Here is a 23,272-nt window from a genome sequence, read left to right as displayed (position 1 = left end):
GAAGCAGATGTTTTTTTTTCCAAAAAAGAAAAGTGAGTTTTCCTAAATACCATGTCATCCATAGTGAAGTACAAAATAAGCAAGCAAGAATCCTGTCTCCCTTCCTAGTATCAAAGTGTTTGACAGAAGCCTTGTGCATTGGCTACAAGGTATCAAAAATGGCCAGCGGTGACTTACTGCTCGAACTGCGAGACAACATCCAGCACTCAAAACTCGTAAACATTGTGTCTGTTGGAGATATTCCTGTATCCGTGACTTCACACCGATCTTTGAACACCGTCCGGGGCGTGATATCCGAAAATGATTTTGTCCACATCACAGAAAAAGAGATGCTCGAAGGTCTGAGTGACCAAGACGTGATAGACGTTCACAGAATCAAGATCCGGAAGGATAATAAGGAAATAGACACAAAACACATGATCCTGACGTTCAACACTAGCGCACTGCCCGACACAGTCGAAATAGGATATCTGAAAGTTAACGTAAGACCATACATTCCCAACCCTCGCCGATGTTTCAACTGCCAAAGGTTCGGCCAAGGCTCACAAAGTTGCCGCGGTCGGAAAATGTGCGCGAAGTGCGCCTCGAAGGATCATTGTGATCAATGTGACGCAGCCCCGCACTGCGCAAACTGTGAAGGATGCAGCGTACTCCAGGACGTGTCCGTCCTGGAAAAAAGAAAAGGAGATAATCACCATAAAGACAAAGGAAAACATTTCATTTCAAGAAGCGAGAAGGCGTTTTGCACTCACCAACTCATTCTCCTTCCCTGCAAAATCAAACTTCGCCGATGTGGTGCGTGGGCGCGGCGTACCGCACCAAGCTTCGGCACCCGTCCAGGTCACACGCAGTGAGCCTGTGGCGAGGCTGCGCAGACCCCCGGGTCGGCGGGCCTCAAGACCTTGTCCCGCAGGTCGAGGTCAAACTCGAAAGTGAACGTGCCTTCTACACGTTCGCCCAGCGCCTCCGAAGAGGCGATGGACACGACCCCGGACAGCCCCGCGCCGTCCACTTCGGACGGTCGGCGGAGCTCCCTGGATCGGTCAAAAAAAGAGAGGCTCCGAGTCACGGGACCATGAACCACTTCATCTAGTTTTTCACTCGATACAAACGCAAAAATAAGATGGCTTTCATAATACAATGGAATTGTAGAGGAATTTTAGACAATTACAGTGACATAAAAGACATACTAGGAGCACACTCCGGTCGCCTTATGTCTACAAGAAACAAATTTAGGTCCCCAAAAAAATAACTTTCTTAAGAATTACTGTTTTCCGCCACGATCGGGAACAGGCGAGCCGACTATCGGGAGGCGTAGCCATCATAGTGAAAAGCGGCGTCCCTGCTCAAGAGATCAGACTCAAAACAAAACTTGAGGCAGTTGCAGTCAGCATTGTCAGCTACAAAACAATTACAATCTGCTCTGTATATATTCCTCCACATCTCACACTAACAGTCCACGATCTACAAGGCCTCATTGATGAACTTCCAGAACCATATCTAGTAGTCGGGGATTTTAACGCTCACTCCCCTTTTTGGGGAAGTGAGCGCTGTGACTCTAGGGGTCAAATAATCGAAGATTTTATCCTCACAAATAGTGTATGCCTTTTAAATACAGAAAAAGCCACATACTGCTCCCCTGCCTCGGGGAAAATGACCTGTTTAGATTTGTCGTTTAGCTCAACTTCTGTTTTTAACGATTTTAACTGGGACGTCATTGACAATCCATATGGCAGCGATCGCCTCCCTGTACTAATCACTTTAACATCCCCATCGGAAATAATCCCCACAAGGCCACGGCGCTGGAAGCTTCACCTCGCCGACTGGTCACTTTTAGCGCAAAGGCAACTTCAGAAGATATAGTTTTAGAAAAACTCACCATCGACCAGATAAACGAAAAGTTCACTAATTGTATCATAAATGCCGCACTCACAGCTATTCCTCAGTCGTCAGGAGTGGCGCGACAAAACCATAAAGTATGGTGGACAAAAGACTGTAAAGAAGCGAAAAAACAACAAAACAGAGCTTGGGGTAAATTCCGTAGGTATCAGACACATGAAAATCTCCTAAATTTTAAAAAGGCAAAAGCTAAAGCTCGGTATGTCCGTCGCAGTGCCGAAAAAGCTTCATGGCAGAATGATGTTTCTACTATCAACAGTCACATCCCATCTAAAAATGTGTGGGAGCAGGTTCGAAAAATAAACGGCAAGTTTTGACCATTCACAATTCCTTTTTTAACAACACCCGGAACACAAACAAATATAGAGGAACAGGCAGACATATTGGGGGAACATTTCACTGCAGTTTCAAGTTCATCACACTACACGCAGTCCTTTTTAAAATACAAAAATACAGCTGAAAAACAGGCTCCCAACAACTGGAGCTGCAAATGAAAAATACAATGGTCTAATTACCCTCCAAGAAATCAACAGAGTACTGACTGCCGGAAAAAAAACTGCTCCAGGATCCGACCATATACATTACGAAATGCTTGCACATCTTTCTGAGCCTGCCATAGAAGCACTTTTAAGATTCTTCAGCACAGTTTGGATGTCAGGGAAAATACCTGAAGCCTGGAAGAAAGCTATTTTTGTACCGTTTCTTAAACCTAGTAAACCCCCAACCTCTCCTAACAGTTATAGACCCATAGCCTTAAACAGTTGCCTCGCCAAATCCTTCGAAAGTGTCCTGAATATAAGACTAACCTTTGTTCTTCAATCCTGTGAACTGCTTGATATCCATCAGTGTGGATTTAAAAAAGGATGCTCCACTACAGATCACCTAGTCCGTCTCGAAAATACTGTCAGAGAAGCTTTTATACACAAGCAACACTCTCTTAGCGTCTTTTTTGATTTAGAAAAAGCATATGATACAACGTGGAGGTTCGGGATCCTCCAGGACTTAGCTGAGCTCCGCATCCGTGGCAGAATGCTGAACTTCATTAAAGACTTTTTGTCTAACCGCTCATTTAATGTCCGCCTAGGCTCGACCCTTTCGAGGGACTTCATTCAGGAAAATGGAGTTCCTCAAGGGTGCATTTTAAGCACAACTCTCCTCGTTGTAAAAATGATTTCTATTAGAAAAATAATCCCAAGGTCCATTATGTATTCAATGTATGTTGATGATCTTTAGATAGCGTGCACATCTTCCAATATATCCACTTGCGAACGACAAGTACAGCTTACAATCAACAAAATGCAAACATGGGCAGACAAGAATGGTTTCCAGTTCTCACCACAGAAAACAGTGGCCGTACTTTTTTCACTCAAACGAGGCTTGCACACAAATCCAACATTACACCTAAACCAAACCGAGCTGCCTTTAAAAAAGGAAAAAAAATTTCTAGGCATCACCTTCGATAAAAACCTTACTTTCCTGCCTCACATAAACGCACTGAAAAAGAAAGTGTCGCTAGCACTGAACATACTCAAAGTCCTTTCACGCAAACACTGGGGTTCTGATCGGGTTTGCCTTCTACAGATTTATCGCTCTGTACTACGTTCCATCTAGATTATGGTTGCATAGTGTATGGATCAGCAAGGCCATCGTACTTGAAGCGACTGGATCCTGTGCACAATATGGGTTTGCGTCTTTCAACTGGTGCATACAGGACGTCACCCATAAAAAGCCTTTACGTGGAAACCAATGAACCACCACTTGCAGACAGACGAACAACGCTCACATGCTCATACATTTTAAAGATCCGTTCCCAGCCTAAACACATCTGTTACCCACTCGCTACAAAGTGCCCATCCCGAACACTATTTACCAACAGACCCCTCGCAATCAGGCCACTTCTCCGCTTTGAAGAGAAATGCCAAGAACTAGATATAATGGACACATTGCCTAATATTGCCCGCAAACGTGATCCACTCTCGCCTTGGTACTGCCTACCATCTGTGTGCGACTTCACATTAACACAATATCGGAAGAAACATACACCGCATGAAAAGATATTACAAGAGTATTTAACACTAAACGAAAAATACGGAGAATACGAAGCATTTTATACTGATGGATCAAAATCAGCACAATATGTCGGAAGTGTTGTGGTTCAGACTAATTGGGAAAAAATAGTTCGCCTGCCTGTGTGCGCATCTATTTTCACCGCCGAGTGTTACGCACTCTCGGTGGCTGTAGAAAAAATAATAAATGATAACATTCAAAACAGTATCATTTCCACTGATTCTCTGAGCATACTAACCTCACTTCACCATAGAAATGCAGTGACACCACTAATTGGTGACATCATACACAACATAACAAGCGCCACAATACAGGGACAAGACATAAAATTTTGCTGGGCTCCCAGTCACACTGGAATCACTGGCAATGAGGAGGCAGATGAATGTGCTGGAAAAGCTCGGAACAAAGAAATAAAGTGTACATTCCCTACAAAGATGGTATGAAGTTGGTGCAGTGCAAATAAATTGCACTCGCAGTGGAATATCGAAAGAAATAATAAGCTACATTTAGTAAAACCCACTCTAGACGAATGGAAATCATGCTCAGACCAAAAACGATTCATCGAAGTTATCTTATGCCGTCTCCGTATTGGACACACACATCTCACCCACAACTTCCTGCTAACAAACAAAGACAAACCTGTTTGCGAGGAATGCGGACATGAACTTACCGTTAACCGCATACTACTATCATGCACAAAACTTGAATCATTAAGGAAAAAATATTTTGCTACATTTTACAAAGAACATATCCCATTTCATCCAGCGTTGATTTTAGCTGAATATGCACCCGTTAGTATGCTTGATGTTTTTAGCTTTTTAAGGGAAGCCGGTGTTCTTCAAAACCTGTAATGTTCTGACCCTGTGCTTCTCTACTTAGAACGATACACCTCAGCCACTTTCTCAGTCCTGGGAAGCAGGCTGAGGTTTTTATGAGTAGTTGGGGGCCTCGAGATCCTTGGCAAGCCAAGGATGTCCACGGAGGTTAACCAACTTTTAAAAGCTTCTGCAAACAGCCATTTCTGAAAAGTTTGCATTTAATCAGCCAGGTAATAAAAATAACTTTTAGGCCCTTTACACCACTGTTTTCATCAACTTTGTTTTCACACTCTGCTCAAGCCAATTTTTCCATGCCTTGTTCTTGGCGCATGATAGCCTTAGCTGCTTATACGCCAATAAACCCAACACAACACAACGCATTTCGTATTTTCTTTCCATCTCAAGGTCGCGAGTGGACAAGCGGCGAGACAAGACTGATGCTGGACTATTATGAACAGTACTTCCCTCAGATCGGAGCTGTGAAAAAATTCAAAAACAAACAAACGTTTGGTGCCATCAGAAAAAACGATTTCAGAAATATTAGGCACACCTCGGACGGGAGAACAGTGCTGCAGCCGATACAAGACCATCCTGAAAAGAAAAAGTGCGACCAGCCAGCAGAACCGCAAATCCGGAAACTCTCCCTGCGACGTTCCTTTCGAGGATGAACTCGCGAAAATTAGATTGATGGATGACAGCTTAGACAGAAGAAATTAGATACAGGTGCGGAATTATCTACAAAAAATCTAAACCAAGCGACACAGAAAGCATCCAAGGTAGTAGCACCCAAGGTAGTAGCACCCAAGGTAGTAGCACCCAAGGTAGTAGCACCCAAGGTAGTAGCACCCAAGAGGCACTCCCTAACACTGATCAATATGATGCTTGCTCCGCAACAGGCGCAACTACAGCCGAAGGAAGAGAAGAAAAAAACTGCTGCACCAAGTGCAAACAGTGCCAGGATGCGAGAGATGAAAGCACGTTTCGAGCAAATGGAAACTTTAATCGAGAAAAAGGAGCAGAAAAAGAGAACCGGAAAGAAGGCGACAGCAGGAAGAGAAAAAAGCCTTCAAAGAACTAGCGCGCAAGGAGCGAGCGCGGCGCCATGAAGAAAAAGTGGCATTGCTGAAACGCGTGCTTGGTGTTCAGGATCAAGACAAGTAGTGAAGGAAAATAAAGTTTTTATAAAAAGAAACAGTGTTTCGGTACATGATGCTCAGGTCAATTGCAGCCTTTGATCAAATTTAAAATCGAAGACGGCTATGTACGAATCAAAAACTTTGAATGGGCGTCTAAAATGCTGTTACACACAAAAAAAATTGAAAAACTGCAATAGCTGCACTTCTATACAGAGACGTCCACTTCTTCGTAGGACATCTTGTTCTCGGCATGCAGAGCATCACTTTCTGCCTCTCTTCATTTCTTCGGAGACTTTCTCGCGCTCAAGTTCTCCTAACTTTCGTAAGGCAGTTCCTTCAGCAGTTTCCTCTTCGCTGTTAGCATCCTCTGCTCAGCGCATCCACTGCGCATCTGCGGGCAAGTCATCTGGCTCATCTGGCAGTATGTCTCCCGAGTCAATGCACAAGTTATCGAGGATGCAGCATACCGTAATAAATTTGTTCAGCCAGCTGACAGTGCGAAGATGAAGAAAAAATAATTACGGGAACAGTTTTTTGAGAATTCCGATAGCGTTTTCACTTAGAACCCTGGTTGCTGAAAATGTGGCGTTCAAATCCTTGAGCTGTTTCGAAAGTACCCCATAATCCCGGAATGGTGTCAGCAAGTACTGACGTACCGGGTATGCTCCGTCCCCCAAAACATAGATGCCCGCTTGGCATACTGGCGGCAGCTAACTTGAAGAGCGAAGATTTTCTGAACACCCTCGAGTCATGTATCTTGCTTTAACAACCTACGTAAGCGTGAACAAACCGACGCTTGTTGTCGCAGACCGTCTGCAGCGTCAGTGATAAGTGATGGTGCCTGTTCCAGTAGGTTGATGCTTCTTTGTTATTGGGGCACTAGATTGCGACGTGCGACCCAGCCAGGCAGCCGCCGACTACGCCTGGAACTCCAGAAACCTGCGCGAAAGAAAGTAAATGACACAAAATTCGACTGAAACCAAAGGCACACAAAAATGCAAAAAGGGTTGCATGACTATCATGTAGCGCCTTTTATATAATAGCGCACAAGAAAGCACACAAGAAATGCCGTACCAAACAAATAACAGCTGCAGATAACAATGCAGCTGCTATCCATGGTTATTCCCCCATTCCCATTTTATCCTATAAACAGGCCTCCGTGCCAGCCCCATTTTGTGATAATGAATTAATCCAGTTCATGCAGTACAAGTGTGTGTGTGTGTGTGTGTGTGTGTGTGTGTGTGTGTGTGTGTGTGTGTGTGTGTGTGTGTGTGTGTGTGTGTGTGTGTGTGTGTGTGTGTGTGTGTGTGTGTGTGTGTGTGTGTGTGTGTGAGAGAGAGAAAGAGAGATGTAAGATGGGTACTGGGATGGTTAGGGGTACTGAGCGCCGGCGGTCCGTAGACACAGAGGTCAAGCACCGAGAGCACACACACAAAGCGATGACAATGCCGCTCAATACAACGGTCAGAAGTTCGTCGTCGTCTTCGCCTCAATAGGAACTTAGTAGTTACAACTGCCCCCGGGGGAGGAGAGGAGCCATCCTGGCGACTTACGGCGTAATGAGATGGCTGGGTCATAATACAGCTTAAGGCACTGGACGTGAACAGTCTCGCGTCGTCGCCGGCAAAGATCAGGAGACGGCATCAGCGGCTCCACCACGTAATGAACAGGCGAGGTGCGTTCCACAACTCGGTAGGGGCCGTGAAACTTTGCAAGAAGTTTCGAGGAGAGGCCCGGAGTACTGGATGGAATACAGAGCCACACGAGGCTACCAGAGGAAACGTGCGGGGACGTTTGATGGCTGCCGTGGCGGGATTTTCGACGGTATTGGGTTTCAGTTGTGAGAGAACGGGCGATTTGGCGACACTCTTTTGCGCGTCGTGCAGCTTGCGAAATAGGAGTACTCAGATGCGTCAGGCTGGTATGGGAGAATGGTATGGAGTGGAGCAGAAGTATGACGGCCGTAATGAAGATAGAAAGGGGAGAAACCGGTAGTCGACTGCGTTGCGCTGTTGTAGGCGTACGTCACATACGGAAGGACGAGATCCCAATTTGATTGCTCTGATCAATTCGCGCTACAAGGAACATACACACGAAAACACAAACGGACGAAGCGCGTAAATGGTCTGATGAGACGTATATAGAGAGCATGTCGCCGAGGGCACGGTTATATCTTCCTGTAAGGCCGTTAGTTTGCGGATGATAGGCGGAGCTTGTTCGGTGAATGATGTTGCACTTGCAGAGCAAGGCTTTGACAACTTACGATAAGAAAACGCGTCCTCTGTCACTCAGCACTTCGCGAGGTGCGCCGTGGCGAAGAATGAACCGTCGCAAGATGAAAGAGGCTACGTCAGACTCTGAGGCGGATGGAAGGGCAGCGGATTCTGCATACCTCGTCAAGCGGTCACCTGCGACGATAGCCCAACGGTTACCGGCTGTGTAGGGAAGAGGTCCTTATAAATCAATGCCTACGCGGTCGAAGGGGCGCGGTGGGCAAGGTAGCGGGTGCAACTCGCCTGCATGCAGAACGGTGAGCAGGGGGCTTGTGACGTTGGCAGGGCAGGCATGAGCGGATGTACTTGAGTATGTACTTGAGTATATGCCGCGCCAGTAGTAACGCAGCCGGATCCGATTGTACGTTTTGAAGACTCCTGCGTGTCCGCATGGTGGGTCAGCGTGGAAATAATCAGACTTGCGAGCGCAGGTGGCGAGGAACAACTAATAACCACTTGCGACCATCTACGGTGTAGTTGCGGCGGTAAAGGAGATTGTCACGAATGGCGAAGTGAGGAGCTTGGCGACGGAGAGCGCGTGATGGAGAAGCCGCCGTAGGGTTAGACAAGAAATCAAGCAGAGACGCAATCCAAGGGTCCATGCGCTGCGCTGAAGGCATGTCGTTGATGTGAAGGAACGGAGGGGAGTCTTCGAGCGTTGAGAGGCCGGCGAGCTCAACCGGAAGGGGGCAGCGAGAAAGGGCGTCGGCATCTTGGTGCTTGCATCCAGTGCGATAAACTACGCGGGCGTCGTATTCCCGCATACGAAGAGCTCATCTTGCAAGGCGGCCGGAGGGGTCTTTCAGGGAGGATAACCAGCAAAGCCCGTGGTGGTCCGTCACGAAGTCAAAGGGCCGACCATAGAGATAAGGGCGGAATTTGGTAAGAGCCCAAACGACAGCCAGACACTCTTTTTTCGTTACCGAGTAATTGGACTCTGCTTTGGTCAGGGTGCGGCTTGCATAGGCGACAACGTACTCAGCAAAGCCAGGCTTGCGCTGCGCGAGTACAGCTCTGAGACCAACACCACTGGCATCGGTGTGGACCTCGGTAGGGGCCGTCGGGTCGAAATGGCGCAGGATAGGTGGTGCGGTGAGGATGCGGCGTAAGGTATAAAATGCGTTGCCGCATGCGGGTGACCACTGTGAAAAGTCGGAGCTGCTGGATAAGAGTTGTGTTAAAGGGGCAGTAATCGATGCAAAGTTTCGAATAAACTTACGAAAGTAGGAACACAGGCCAAGAAAGCTGCACAGTTCTTTGACAGATGTAGGCTTAGGAAAAGCAGTGACCGCACGAAGTTTGGCTGGGTCTAGAGAAACGCCTTCCTTGGAGACGACGTGCCCTAAGATAGTGAGTTTGCGAGCGGAAAAACGGCATTTCTTTAAGTTTAGCTGCAAACCGGCATCAGAAAGGCAGTTCAAGACGTGCCTCAGGCGGTGGAGGTGGGTGTCAAAATCCGCAGAAAAGACGACGATGTCGTCGAGGTAGCAGAGGCATACATTCCATTTTAATCCCCGCAAAATTGTGGCCATCATCCTCTCAAATGTTGCCGGCGCATTACAAAGGCGAATGGCATAACTGTAAATTCGTATAAGCCGTCTGGGATTACAAAAGCGGTTTTGGAGCGATCGGCTGCTTCCATGGGCACCTGCCAATATCCGGAACGAAGATCGAGGGAAGAAAATAGTTCGGCCCTTGCAAACAGTTCAAAGCGACATCGATGCGTGGAAGAGGGTAGACATCCTTCCGTGTAATCTTATTAAGGCGGCGGTAGTCGACACAAAATCGGATGGAGCCGTCTTTGTTCTTGACCAGCCCAACAGGCGAAGCCCAAGGGCTACTGGAGGGCTTGATCACGCCGTCTTGGAGCATTTTATCAACTTGATCTTTGATAGCATGGCGCTCGGTGGCAGATACACGATAGGCCGCCTACGCCCCCATAAGGCCGTCTACGCCCCCACCGCAAGAACTACCGCTCATTCTAGATCTTTTTTGTCACGTCATCCCGGGACTGGAATGATCTACCACAGAACGCCGTGCATCACATCAACGCCACCCATTTTAAGAACGCCATCAAGACCATTATTGTTTAACTGTCATGCCCATCCCTCATGTAATGCCCCATACCAGGGGCCTTTGAGGTATCAAATAAAAAAAAAGAAGCGCTGCCGCAATGGTGCGTGGTTGCCGCTGTCGACACGATGGGTGACCGCGGAAGTTTGAACCAAGGAACGCCGATGACACTCAGAAGGAGGAGCGGAACTGGAGAAGGAGGTTAAGAGGCTGCGTCCGTTGCGGGGAAGGAAGATCGGTGTCGATGGAGCGAAGGAAGAGGTCTGTAGAGGAGGAATCAGGCGCAGATGATGGAGGGCTAAGCGCAGTTATGGCTAGATGAGGAGAATCGGCGGGGTCTTCACAGGTGAGAATGGACGCAGTAGATTGTATACTGCCGAGACATTCGCCATGGCGCAAAGCAGTAGGGAAGGAAAACGGGTTAGAGACCCATAGCACGGAAAGGACAGCAGCAATAGTGAGCACAGCGTAGGGCAGCGGAAGGGACTTGCGGCGCAGGAAAGTGCCGGCCGGCGTGAAGAGAACAACGTCATCACAGAGTCACAAGAAATGCTTACAAGCGCAGCGGAGCTGGGAGGAAGGAAGATGTCTTCGGTGACGACGGCTTTAGCGCAGGGAACAGAAGGAGCAGCGTCTAGCGAGACATCGGGCAAAGCGGAGAACCCAACTTCTGCGCGAGCGCAGTCGATGACAGCTTCATGACGCGACAGTAAATCCTACCCTAAAATTAAAGAATGTGAGCAAGAAGGCAGCACGACGAACTCGATGGAGTATAGTGTGTCATGGATTCGAACTCGAGCGGTGCATGCTGATAACGGCGTAATCGGCTGCGCGCTGGCCGCGCGCAGTGTGAGTCCAGAAACTGGCGTCTTGACTTTCTTTAAAGAAGTACATAACTTTGAGTCCATTACCGAAATCGCTGCACCGGTGTCTATCAGAGCCATCGCAGACACGTCCTCAACAAAAACACCGATAAGGTTCGCAGGTGATCGATGAGGTCTTCGGAATTTCGACGGGGGCGCAGTTCTTGCCTCCGGAACTGCGACGCCTAGTTTTCCTGCTGAGGAGATTTGTGGCGACGTCGCATGAGGGAGATAGAGCGGCGTCGTGGCGAAGGGGAGCGGCGGCTGGAGAGGGCTGAATGATCAGGGGAGAAAGGACGACTTGGCGTTCGGTCGACAGGCTAAGAATATTGACGGGTTGGAGGCCAGTACCCCGAAGATTGCGCAGGTGGTGCTGGCGCTTGGAGATGGCGACGGCAAAGCGCGACGTGGCCAGGCAGTCCGCAAGTGTAGCATACAAAACCGTTGTCACTCGTGCCCCACGGATTGCTTGCTGTTCGAGCTGGTCGCAGGGAAGGTGCCGACGCTTGCACAGGCACGTACATTGTAGGATATGACGACGGTCGGGGCTGTACTAGAACGTCGGCGTAAGTCTGGGGACCGGCGACAGGTCTTGGGGCGACGTCGGCGCAAGGCACGAGACTGGTGACAGGCCTTGGAGCAGCACCGGCGTAAATCAAGGGTGCGGCGACAGGTGGCGGAGGATGGACGGATGGAAGTGCCTCAGTAACCTGCTCTTGACGAAGACAAGTCCCCTTGTCGAAACGTTGGCTCAAGCAACCTGAGGTTTTCCCCTCCCTTGTTCATTTTTGTGACTGCTCTTGTATAGCCTGTCGAAGAGCCGGTGCCAAATGAGGCGGCGCCTGTTGAGGGCTAGGCAGAAGAGAGAGTTGCCGAGCTACCTCTTCACGGACGAAATCTCTGATTTGCTGCAGCAAAGAGGTGTTTTCAGCGGCAGGCGCCAGACCAGAAAGCGATTCAACGTGGGCTTGGTGTTGCCGAGTCAATAACCGCTGTTTGCGTAGCTCCTCGAAGCTCTGTCAGAGCGTCAACACCCCCGTAACGGTGCGCAAGTCGCAGGCTATTAGCATCTGAAAGGCATCATCGTCGATACCTTTCAAGACGTGTTTTATCTTGTCGGCTTCGGACATGTTTGCACTGACACGTTTGCATAAGTAAGTGACTTCTTCTTTATAGCTGGTGAAGCTCTCGCCGACGTGCTGCGAGCGTTCACGCAACCGTTGTTCAGCCCGAAGTTTCCGGACAGTGGGGCGACCAAAGACTTCGGCAAGCTTTGTTTTGAAGGCTGCCCAAGTTACGATGTCTCCATCATGGTTCCGATACCAGAGGTTAGCGACCCCCGTCAGATAAAAAATTGCGTTGTTCAGCTTCGTATCGTCGTCCCATCTATTGTACAGGCTCACCCGTTCGTATGACGCGAGCCAGTCTTCCACGTAATTCTCATCGGCTCCGCTGAAGATAGCCGGATCTCGCTAGCGAAGGGAGCCGGTGCACCACCTCCACCAACTGTAATATGGGTACTGGGATGGTTAGGGGTACTGAGCGCCGGCGGTCCGTAGACACAGAGGTCGAGCACCGAGAGCACACACACACAAAGCGATGGCAATGCCGCTCAATACAACGGTCAGAAGTTCATCTTCGCCTTCGCCTGAATAGGAACTTCTTCGTCGTTACAATATATATATATGTACATTGCAAATTAAAAAGAAATAAAAATATTCCCCTATGCACCTTGGTTTCGGTGACTGTTGGCTTCATAAGTTTGTCAAACGAGCCTCTTATTTCCCTTACTCTGTTTGCTACCTATATATATATATATACACACGCTTGGAGATTAATATTTCAATGAATCTGTTGTAAAGGAAATTAATTATAACGCAGCTGAAATATACGTAAACATTATATATATATATATATATATATATATATATATATATATATATATATATATATATATATATATATATTGCAACGGATATTCACAGAAGACGATGAGAAGGAAGTGCCTGACTGGTGCGCGCGCTATTGTTCGGTGCTTCCTGTGTTGTTCTTTCTGCGCTCCGGTCGCCCTTGCTTGTGACTAGCCTTTCGGGCAACGTAACATCTTTGGTGGAGGTGCGGGGAATCGTTCCCAGCACCACGGAGCTCCGAAGCGGTCGTCAAACCGGCGCTACTACCATCATGGCCCCACCCAGCGAGTCGCCGACCACTTCTGCTGCTCCTTTCGTGGTCATGGCTTCGTCCCGTGACCCCGGTACATTTTCGGGAAACGACGGCACCGATGTCGACGACTGGTTAAGCCTTTACGAAAGAGTAAGCGCATATAACCGGTGGGACCAAACGTTAATGCTTGCTAACGTAATTTTCTATCTGAATGGAACGGCGAGGGTGTGGTTTGAAACCAACGAAGAAGAACTTACAAGTTGGGATCATCTATTCAAAGAGAAATTGCGAGCACTCTTCGGAAGACCTGACGATAGGCAGATCACTGCGAAAAAACAGCTTGCTTCTCGTGCGCAGTCGTCGACGGAAAGTTACGTGGCCTATATACAGGACGTATTGGCACTTTGCCACAAAGTCGATGCCACCATGAGCGAGTCCGACAAGGTGGGCCACGTGCTGAAAGGCATTGCTGACGATGCCTTTCATCTGCTCGTTTGCAAAGACTGCACAACTGTTGACAGCATTATCAAGGAGTGCCGTCGCTTCGAACAAGTGAAAAGCCGTCGCATTTCTCAGCACTTTTCCCGACTTCCAAACACAGACGCTACATCTTCTTGCCAGGACCAACGACTTCAAGCTCAAGTGCCCTCAGAGTCTCCACCTGTCACCGACACTGTGACAAGAATTGTTCGCCGTGAACTCGAAGCCCTAGCACCTGTGGTAACATCATCGACCACACCTAATGACACACTGCCCTCCGTGTCGCTTATTCAGGCTGTCGTGCGGCAAGAACTCGCCCATCTCAACCTCCCTCCGGCCTTGTGCGCCATCGGAAACTCGTCCCCACAGCCACCACCTCCAGTCCCTTTCCGTCCCACCTATTATTCACCACGGCGTTACCGCGATCCGAATGAGTGGCGCACGCCAGACGACCGCCCAATCTGTTTTCAATGCTCTCGGGTCGGCCACATTGCCCGCCACTGCCGCAGCCCCTGGTCGTCACCCCCGCGAGACATCTCCTAATACCGTCCAAACTACACACGCCGCTTTTCACCCCGCCGCCCATCCGAGACGTCTGAGGCCGCCGATCAACCTCCACGACAGTCCTCCCGTTCGCCTTCGCCGCTAGCCCGCCGCTCACGCTCACCGCAGTCGCCTCGTGTTTCGACTGCTGCGTCCTACCGCCCCTCTCATCGGGAAAACTAAGTGATGCAGCTCCCGGAGGTGACGCTGCATCAACGACCCGGACCTCAAACCCTCTACTGACGACTGGACCCAATCTGCTAGACGTTACAGTTGACGGTGTTCCTGTGCGCGCCCTTAGTGACACCGGTGCCCATATTTCCGTGATGAGTGCTGACCTCCGCCGTCGCCTACGCAAAGTCCTTACGCCTGCAACGTCCTGTGTGCGCGTCGCGGATGGTGCCATGCCTGCTGTCGAGGGACTGTGCACCGCTCGCGTGACAATCGGTGACCACAGTACGCCGGTTCAGTTCACCGTCCTTACCACATGCGCCCATGACCTCATTCTCGGTTTAGACTTTTTGTCGGATCATTCTGCCCTCATTGACTGCTCGGAGGGTGTCCTTCACCTTGAGCTTCCCGAACTCAATCCTGACCCCATCGACTCGTCGCTCCGGTTGACCTGCCCCGACTATGCCCACCTGCCCCCTCAAGCCTTATCTTTCGTTGCCCTCACACCTTCTCGCCCTGTTCCCGATGGTGACTACATCGTTGCGCCAGTCCTTGACCTCGCACTGACCCGCAGTGTTGTCCTGCCCCATACCATCGCCACCGTCACCGCCAACAACCTGTCTCTACCTTTCTTGAACTTCGGCTTCTCCTCACAGCTGCTTCCAGCCGGCATGTGCGTCGCTACGTTGTCCCCACTCGCCCAGTGCCATGTGGCTCCATTAGATGCATCTCCTAATCGCGACCCACCAGACCCACCGCGGTCAACTCCGCTATCCTCGGACGCATTCACGACCATGATGCCCACCGATCTCCGCCCCGCCCAAACTTCTCAGCTTGGTGACCTTCTCCAGTCGTTCTAGGACATTTTTGACGTCTACAACACCTCACTGGGCCAAACTCTCGCTGTGACGCACCGCATTGACACCGGCGATTCCGCTCCCATTCGCCGCAGGCCCTATCGTGTCTCCCACGCCGAGCGCAAGGTCATAAACAACGAGGTCTCAAAAATGCTTTCCAAGAACATAATCGAACCATCCCACAGTCCCTGGGCCTCTCCAGTGGTACTAGTGAAGAAAAAGGACGGCTCATGGCGGTTTTGCATAGATTATCGACACCTCAATAAGATCACTAAAAAGGACGTCTATCCCCTGCCGCGTATTGACGACGCCCTTGACTGCCTACACGGAGCCAAATTCTTCTCCTCCATAGATCTTCGTTCCGGCTACTGGCAAATTGCCGTCGATGAGAAGGACCGTGAGAAAACCGCTTTTGTGACCCCTGATGGGCTATATCAGTTCAAAGTAATGCCTTTTGGCCTATGCAACGCGCCAGCCACATTTGAGCGCATGATGGACGCCCTTTTGCAGGGATTTAAGTGGACCACTTGCCTGTGTTATCTGGACGACGTCGTTGTATTTTCGCCTACATTTTCATCCCACCTCGAAGACCTTTCCCAGATTCTTTCCCTCTTTCGTCGTGCCGGCCTACAGCTTAACTCCTCGAAGTGCCGTTTCGCGAGACGCCAGATCACTATTTTGGGCCACATCGTTGATTTCCAGGGGGTTCACCCTGATCCCGATAAGATCCGGGCCGTGAAAGACTTTCCCCTTCCCCGATCTTGCCACGACGTCCGAAGCTTCCTGGGGCTCTGCTCGTACTTCCGTCGATTCATTCAAGGCTTCGCCGACCTCGCCCGTCCCCTTACCGACTGTCACAAAATTCGGCGCATTTTAGGAACAAACAAAGAAAAACCGCCGCGCGCACGGCGTCTCGCCGGCGCGAGCCCAACGGGAGAGAGAGAAAGCCCCGCCGAGCGCGTGCCTCTCTCTCCACCGCCATGGCGTGCGCCGAAGGAATGAGTCATCCACGCCGAATTCTCTGGAACAGACGAGTCGGTTCAGCGCCTCCTCTATACTACAGCTGACGGGGGGAAAGGGCGTAGCCTTGCGTGCACTAAGACACGTCCCCCTCGCCCGTCGGCGTCGGCGCCACTCAAGAACACGCTCGAAACTTCGAGATGCGACCCGCGACCTCTGACCAATGGGGACGCGCGGCCGGTGAGAAGAGGAGAGAGACAGCACTGCCAATGCTGCGTGTATGTGCGCGCCTACTCGGGCGCGAACAACAAACAGACGGGAGAGCGAGCCTATAAAGAAGGACGTTGACCGCTATCAGTCAGTCCGGACCGCCGTTTAAGCTTCGGAGAAGCGCGCCCGTTCGACTCCCGGGGAAAACACCACTCGGCCAGCCACGGACCAACGAGGCAACGTTCGCCAGTCTGCGGGACGGCATCGTCGTGGAACTCTGGTCGTCGGACAGCCGCAGTGCCCGGTGAACAAAATTGTGTTTTGTTTGTTTATTTCTCTCTCTTGTGTTAGTGCACTTTAGGTGCAATTTTGCCTCTGTATTGTATTCTCTCTCGAGTTTAACTTTGCACGAATTGCATTGTTTGTTAATCACTTGGTATGTGTTTGTACTAGTGATTGTGTAATCCTCTGTATCGTCTCTTTGCTGTATAAACTTTGTTTTGTTTTGTGAACCTTTGGCTCCGACCCATTCTCTGGCTTGCGACCAGCGAAAGCTGGGCACCGAACGCCCAAAAACCTCTTGTCACTTGGTAGCTGGTCTCCGCTGAGCTTGCCACGCTGAGTCGAGGGCATCTCCTTCGAGTCCGAGACCGCTACCCCCACACGCTCTAAGGGTGTCTGGGAGCTTCCCACGTAAAAGTGCGCGAAGTCTGGGTGACAATATATTCTGGCGTCCGCGACAGGACGTTTGGTGTTGCAAGCACAGAGAACGGAGAAAGAGTCAGAAGGAGTTTACGAATCGTAAACGAGTGGCAGCAGCAGAGCGATATTGTGAGGTGCCGCGCCGAAGCGGTTAGTGAGGTTCACCGTGGAGAGGTACTCGTTGCCTTGAGTACAGAGTTCGGCCTCCAACTATGAATTTAAAGGAGCTTGTAGAGGTGGGCACCCAGATGGGGTTGTCTGGAGCTGGACTGCGTAAATGGGTGGACCAGGAAAGAGAGAAGGCCGAAAAAGAGAGAGAGAGGGCTCGGGAAGAAGCCGAAAAAGAGAGAGAGAGGGCTCGGGAAGAAGCCGAAAAAGAGAGAGAGAGAATTGAAAAGGAAAGGCAGAAGGCTCGAGAAGAAGCCGAGAAAGAGAAAGAGAGGGAATTTGAACGCGAAATGAAGCTGCTTGCCGCGAAGCTGGAACTGCAACGTGGTGCGAATCATTCAGCTGTAGTTCAGAGCACTAGAGAGGAAGGTAGCAGCTTGCGTATAGATGCCAGCAGGTTGCTTCCAAAATTTTATGAAAGAAGGGACGATCTCGATGCATTCCTTAAGCGATTCGAAGGGATCGCAGTGAGCCAGAATTGGTCAGACAGTGAGCGCGCCACCGTTCTAAGCACGTGTCTGAGTGGCGAAGCACTAGGTGTATTCGGGCGACTGTCTCCTGAAGACGCAGCAAGTTATAGCAAGGTGAAAGCCGCTTTGCTTAAAAGATTCCGACTCACCACCGAGGGATTTCGGGACAAATTCCGGACAGGAAAGCCCACAGACGGAGAAACGGCAACCCAATATGTGGCGCGATTAAGCCACTATTTTGATCGGTGGACGGAACTGTCGGAAATCGCACAGGAGTACAGTGCACTCCGCGAGCTGCTGATCAAGGAACAATTCCTGAGCAGTTGTCACCCGAACCTGGCGCTATACCTCAAGGAGAGAAGGGCCAAGACCCTCTCTGAAATGCTAGAACTTGCCGACCAATTTCTTGAAGCCCAAGGAGGAACTAACCTGAGTAAAGTTAAGAATGCAAATTCTGAAAGCGCAGAGAAATCCGACAGCCGCGATACTCGATCCAGCCCAAAGCCTCCACCGAAGTGCTACCTGTGTAATAAGACAGGCCACTACGCATCTAACTGCCGCAACAGCGCTGCGAACGGTAGCCCGACAGCTTGTTTTAAGTGCGGCCAGAAGGGACACAAAGCCGCGGCTTGTTCCAGCCCGGGCAAGTCCGCTCCCCAGGTATCGTGCGTGCGGGCCTCCTCAGGTGACCACCTGGAGGAAGAAGACGAAAACGGCTTTGTCGAGCTGAAGAACGGCAAGAAGGTGCCCGTCGTGAACGCCGTAGTGAACGCGCGACCTGAAGCCGGAATGCACAGGATGCCTGTCTCGGAAGGGAAAGTAGGGCCGCGAAGAATTTCAGTGCTGCGAGACACAGGAAGCAGCGCGGTCATCATAAAGCGAGGCTTGGTGCGAGATAAGGATCTCACTGGAACGAAGAGCCTTGTGCGGCTAGTAGACGGATCCTTTAAGCGCTTACCAGAAGCTAGAGTACAGGTGCAGACTCCCTACTACAGCGGTAAACTGACTGCACTTTGCATGGAACGCCCCATATACGACCTCATATTGGGTAACATCAAGGGGGCAAAATTTCCCAAGGACCCAGACGGTAGCCGCGAGGGAGAAAAATGCGAATCCTGCACGTCAGAGCGTCGCAGTGACCGACAGGAAAAAAAGCGGCGAAGGAAGCGCGAGCGAGCTAGCGCAAGAAAGGAAGAAATAAAAGAATCCCCCAAGAAGGAAGAACGGCAAAATGTAGCGCAGGAACGTTCCGCGCAAGAGACACCCTCTTCGCAAGAAACATGCTCGAACAAAGCAAACAGCTACGAGAAGCTGGAGGATAAGCCAGCAAGTGGCCACAGCGGAGCACGAATGCCGAAGGAAGGAAGGAAAAGCCAAAGAAGGACACGTGGAAACAACGTGTCTAGAATTTCTGCTAAGTTCAGCGTAAGGCAGGCCTTAGAAACGATTCTAGTGCTGATCGGCACCTTGCTTCGGCTGTTCTCCTGCCGCACTGTCAAATTCAGGAAGGAGACCAGGAGTGTGTTCACACCGGTTCTTCTCGTGAGCCTCTGCGTTATGATGCAAGTGCCTTGGAACATGTCGATTGTCTTGTTCGCATGTGCATGCCGCCCCGAGACCTTTTTGTATGCGTGGGATTTGAAAGAATTTCTCAGGGCGCAAAGGCTAGAGGCAACCACTGACAGAGCGAAAGAGTCGCGTAGGAAGGAGAGCCCGGAGTGCTCCCCAATTCTAGAACAGGGCCAGCCTGTTCGTCCTGAACCCAGTAAGACGAAATTGGGAGTATAGGCGAAAGTGTGCCACATACTTGTGTGCCTCCTGTATGCAATGTTGTGTTAATGCACTGCCCAAACGCAGCGTGTTTTTATGGGGATTATGAACATTTCATCGAGTTTTGTATGTGAAAACATCGTGGTATTGATGTATGCATTTTCACATGCAGTTTGTGAGCGCATGCATGTGCGTGCGAATTGAACCGCCAAACTGAGGCGTGCTTTGAAGTGCAACCTGTCTATTGCACTGTGTTATGTATGTGAAAGCATCAAGGTATTGATGTGTGTACTTTGGCATTCGCCATTGACTGTGTGAGCGCATGCATGTGCGCGCGAATTTTGTGGTTTGTGAATATTGTTACACAATATTCTTAAAGGAAGGGGCAGTGTCACAAAATTCGGCGCATTTTAGGAACAAACAAAGAAAAACCGCCGCGCGCACGGCGTCTCGCCGGCGCGAGCCCAACGGGAGAGAGAGAAAGCCCCGCCGAGCGCGTGCCTCTCTCTCCACCGCCATGGCGTGCGCCGAAGGAATGAGTCATCCACGCCGAATTCTCTGGAACAGACGAGTCGGTTCAGCGCCTCCTCTATACTACAGCTGACGGGGGGAAAGGGCGTAGCCTTGCGTGCACTAAGACACGTCCCCCTCGCCCGTCGGCGTCGGCGCCACTCAAGAACACGCTCGAAACTTCGAGATGCGACCCGCGACCTCTGACCAATGGGGACGCGCGGCCGGTGAGAAGAGGAGAGAGACAGCACTGCCAATGCTGCGTGTATGTGCGCGCCTACTCGGGCGCGAACAACAAACAGACGGGAGAGCGAGCCTATAAAGAAGGACGTTGACCGCTATCAGTCAGTCCGGACCGCCGTTTAAGCTTCGGAGAAGCGCGCCCGTTCGACTCCCGGGGAAAACACCACTCGGCCAGCCACGGACCAACGAGGCAACGTTCGCCAGTCTGCGGGACGGCATCGTCGTGGAACTCTGGTCGTCGGACAGCCGCAGTGCCCGGTGAACAAAATTGTGTTTTGTTTGTTTATTTCTCTCTCTTGTGTTAGTGCACTTTAGGTGCAATTTTGCCTCTGTATTGTATTCTCTCTCGAGTTTAACTTTGCACGAATTGCATTGTTTGTTAATCACTTGGTATGTGTTTGTACTAGTGATTGTGTAATCCTCTGTATCGTCTCTTTGCTGTATAAACTTTGTTTTGTTTTGTGAACCTTTGGCTCCGACCCATTCTCTGGCTTGCGACCAGCGAAAGCTGGGCACCGAACGCCCAAAAACCTCTTGTCACTTGGTAGCTGGTCTCCGCTGAGCTTGCCACGCTGAGTCGAGGGCATCTCCTTCGAGTCCGAGACCGCTACCCCCACACGCTCTAAGGGTGTCTGGGAGCTTCCCACGTAAAAGTGCGCGAAGTCTGGGTGACACCGACCTATTGAAGAAAGACGCCACCTTCGTCTGGGGACCTGACCAAGAACGAGCCTTCTCCACTTTGATCACCAAGCTGACCACCACACCAGTTTTGGCGCACTTTGATGTTGCGGCCCCCACCGAAGTCCGTACTGACGCCAGTGGCTACGGCATCGGCGCTGTGCTCTCTCAGCGACAATCCGGTCAGGACCGTGTCATCGCCTATGCCAGCCGCCTTCCTTCTGCGCCCGAGCGCAATTACTCCATAACAGAACGTGAGTGCTTAGCCCTTGTCTGGGCAGTTGGCAAATTCCGTCCTTATTTATACGGCCGCCCTTTTACGGTTAAAACCGACCACCATGCGCTATGCTGGCTCTCCTCTCTGAAGGACCCTACAGGGCGGCTTGGGAGATGGGCATTGCGTCTGCAAGAGTATGATTACACCGTGACTTACAAGTCTGGCAGGTTACACCAAGAAGCCGACTGCCTCTCACGTTACCCCATTGGCCAGTGTGACTTGTTTGGCACTGCCACCGACGCCGACCTGTTTTCTATCTCTGTCCTTGCCAACATGGGCGAAGAACAGCGCCGCGATGACGATTTGAGATCAATTATCGACCGCCTCAATTCCACTCCGTCTGATCCCTCGATGCGGCGCTTTGTGCTCTCTGACGGAATCTTGTATCGCCGCAGCCTCAATCCGGATGGCCCTAACCTTCTACTCGTTGTCCCCAAGCACCTTCGTCCTGCTATCCTTCATGAACTCCATGATCTCCCCACTGCTGGCCACTTGGGTGTATCGCGTACATACGACCGTGCGCGACGTCGCTTCTTTTGGCCCGGCCTGTTCCGCAAACGCCCTGCTACTATATATATATATATATATATATATATATATATATATATATATATATATATATATATATATATATATATATATATATATATATATATATATTATGCATACCGGCGAAACATGTAACCAAATAAAACAAGCAGAAAACAACAGTCTCATTAGAAAATATTAGCATCACTGACCTTCTCAAAGTCTTTCAACAGCTTGTTGATGTCGGAGGGGAAAGTTAATACAGTTGGTCCCAACGTTAGTATGTAGTCCGCCACCCTAACCAGCATCTTTCTGCAACGTCAAAAAGTGTTGCGACTTCCCTCATTCATGTTTTCTTTGCTGCATACCTGCGTAATAACAAAAAACGAATGAAAAAAATCAAAATTACAAGGCACATCCGGTCCGTCCCTGCCATTCATTCGCTACAACTTGCAACCATGAACCAGCAACCGCGAATTCCAACGTGAGTGCAGTATGAACGAATTTACGAAATACCCCGTTGCTTTAATTTCTCTCATCGTTGAATGTGCATTGGATGCATGCAAAAAATATTCACAAAGCAAACGGAAACAATTAACTCACCAAATGAAGCACAGAATGTGCACTTCACTTGACTTCGCTGGCACACCGCCCTGGGTGTGTGATGGCCAGAAGGCGGCAGTGGCAAAACCGGCACTTAGCCAGTAAACAGCAGATAGTGGCAATCTGAAGTGCCTCTGGAACTGTAATTTTGCTTAACCGCGAAACAGTGACGCATTATTCTTCTTAAAAGGTCGCATGCAATTCTCGCGATGCATGATAAGAGCAGCGCATGCATGATAAGGCTAACGCCCTCTATACACAACATCTTCCCCCCCTAGAACAACAAATAGAAAAACGCATGCTAAAACTCCAAAATTGCTTCAGGCAGGCGAAAGGAAAACAAAACACTAACTAGCGTATTCAGGTTACATAGTCCCGATACCGTGTCGGCACTGTACGTTGTCGCTGCGGTCTTCGCGGCACTTCTTCAGCCGCATTTTCCGTCTGCAGAGTGGTTCCTTGCTGTTGACACTGCTCTGTGTGTTGTTCGCCAGGCACTCCACAATCTGCACCAGCAATCGGCGTAACTTCTTGATGGCTTGTATCCGCCTCTACTGCATCCTGTACCGGCTCGTGACGATCACCAGCTGTTGTTGCATTGTCTGCTGCTACCGTAGTATTGAGGCCTGCAGAAGTCCTGAAGTAGGGCAAATCAGTCTCGAAATCAACCACTCCACCACGATGCCCCTTCACCTTCTCAACCAACAGCCGCGCATTTTGTTGGCCCCCTCGGGCAACTACTGTCAACTTCGACGCATTCCACTTCTTTCCGTCTTCCAGCAAAAATGAATTCCTGCCTATACGCTTCTT

The 23,272-nt window shown here is 50.2% G+C and overlaps 1 protein-coding gene across 1 annotated transcript; it reads left to right on the top strand.

The window, feature by feature from the left end:
* The first annotated feature begins 17,342 nt into the window (after positions 1-17,342).
* Positions 17,343-19,800, top strand: LOC149338396 (uncharacterized). Its single transcript, XM_089547636.1, has one exon. It carries the CDS (start codon positions 17,428-17,430, stop codon positions 19,639-19,641), a length of 2,214 nt encoding a protein of 737 aa, XP_089403762.1. The 5' UTR covers positions 17,343-17,427; the 3' UTR covers positions 19,642-19,800.
* The last annotated feature ends 3,472 nt before the right edge of the window (positions 19,801-23,272 follow it).

This window comes from Amblyomma mixtum, chromosome 6, assembly GCF_055824585.1.
Source record: "Amblyomma mixtum isolate Tamu chromosome 6, ASM5582458v1, whole genome shotgun sequence".
In the NCBI taxonomy this organism is placed as follows: domain Eukaryota; kingdom Metazoa; phylum Arthropoda; class Arachnida; order Ixodida; family Ixodidae; genus Amblyomma; species Amblyomma mixtum.
Note: the sequence above shows the minus strand (reverse complement) of the source record. Positions and strands in the feature narration are given on the sequence as shown.

Bases quoted from the DNA above. Each gene is read 5' to 3' on its own strand.
- LOC149338396 (XM_089547636.1), top strand. From the start codon at position 17,428: ATGAATTTAAAGGAGCTTGTAGAGGTGGGCACCCAGATGGGGTTGTCT.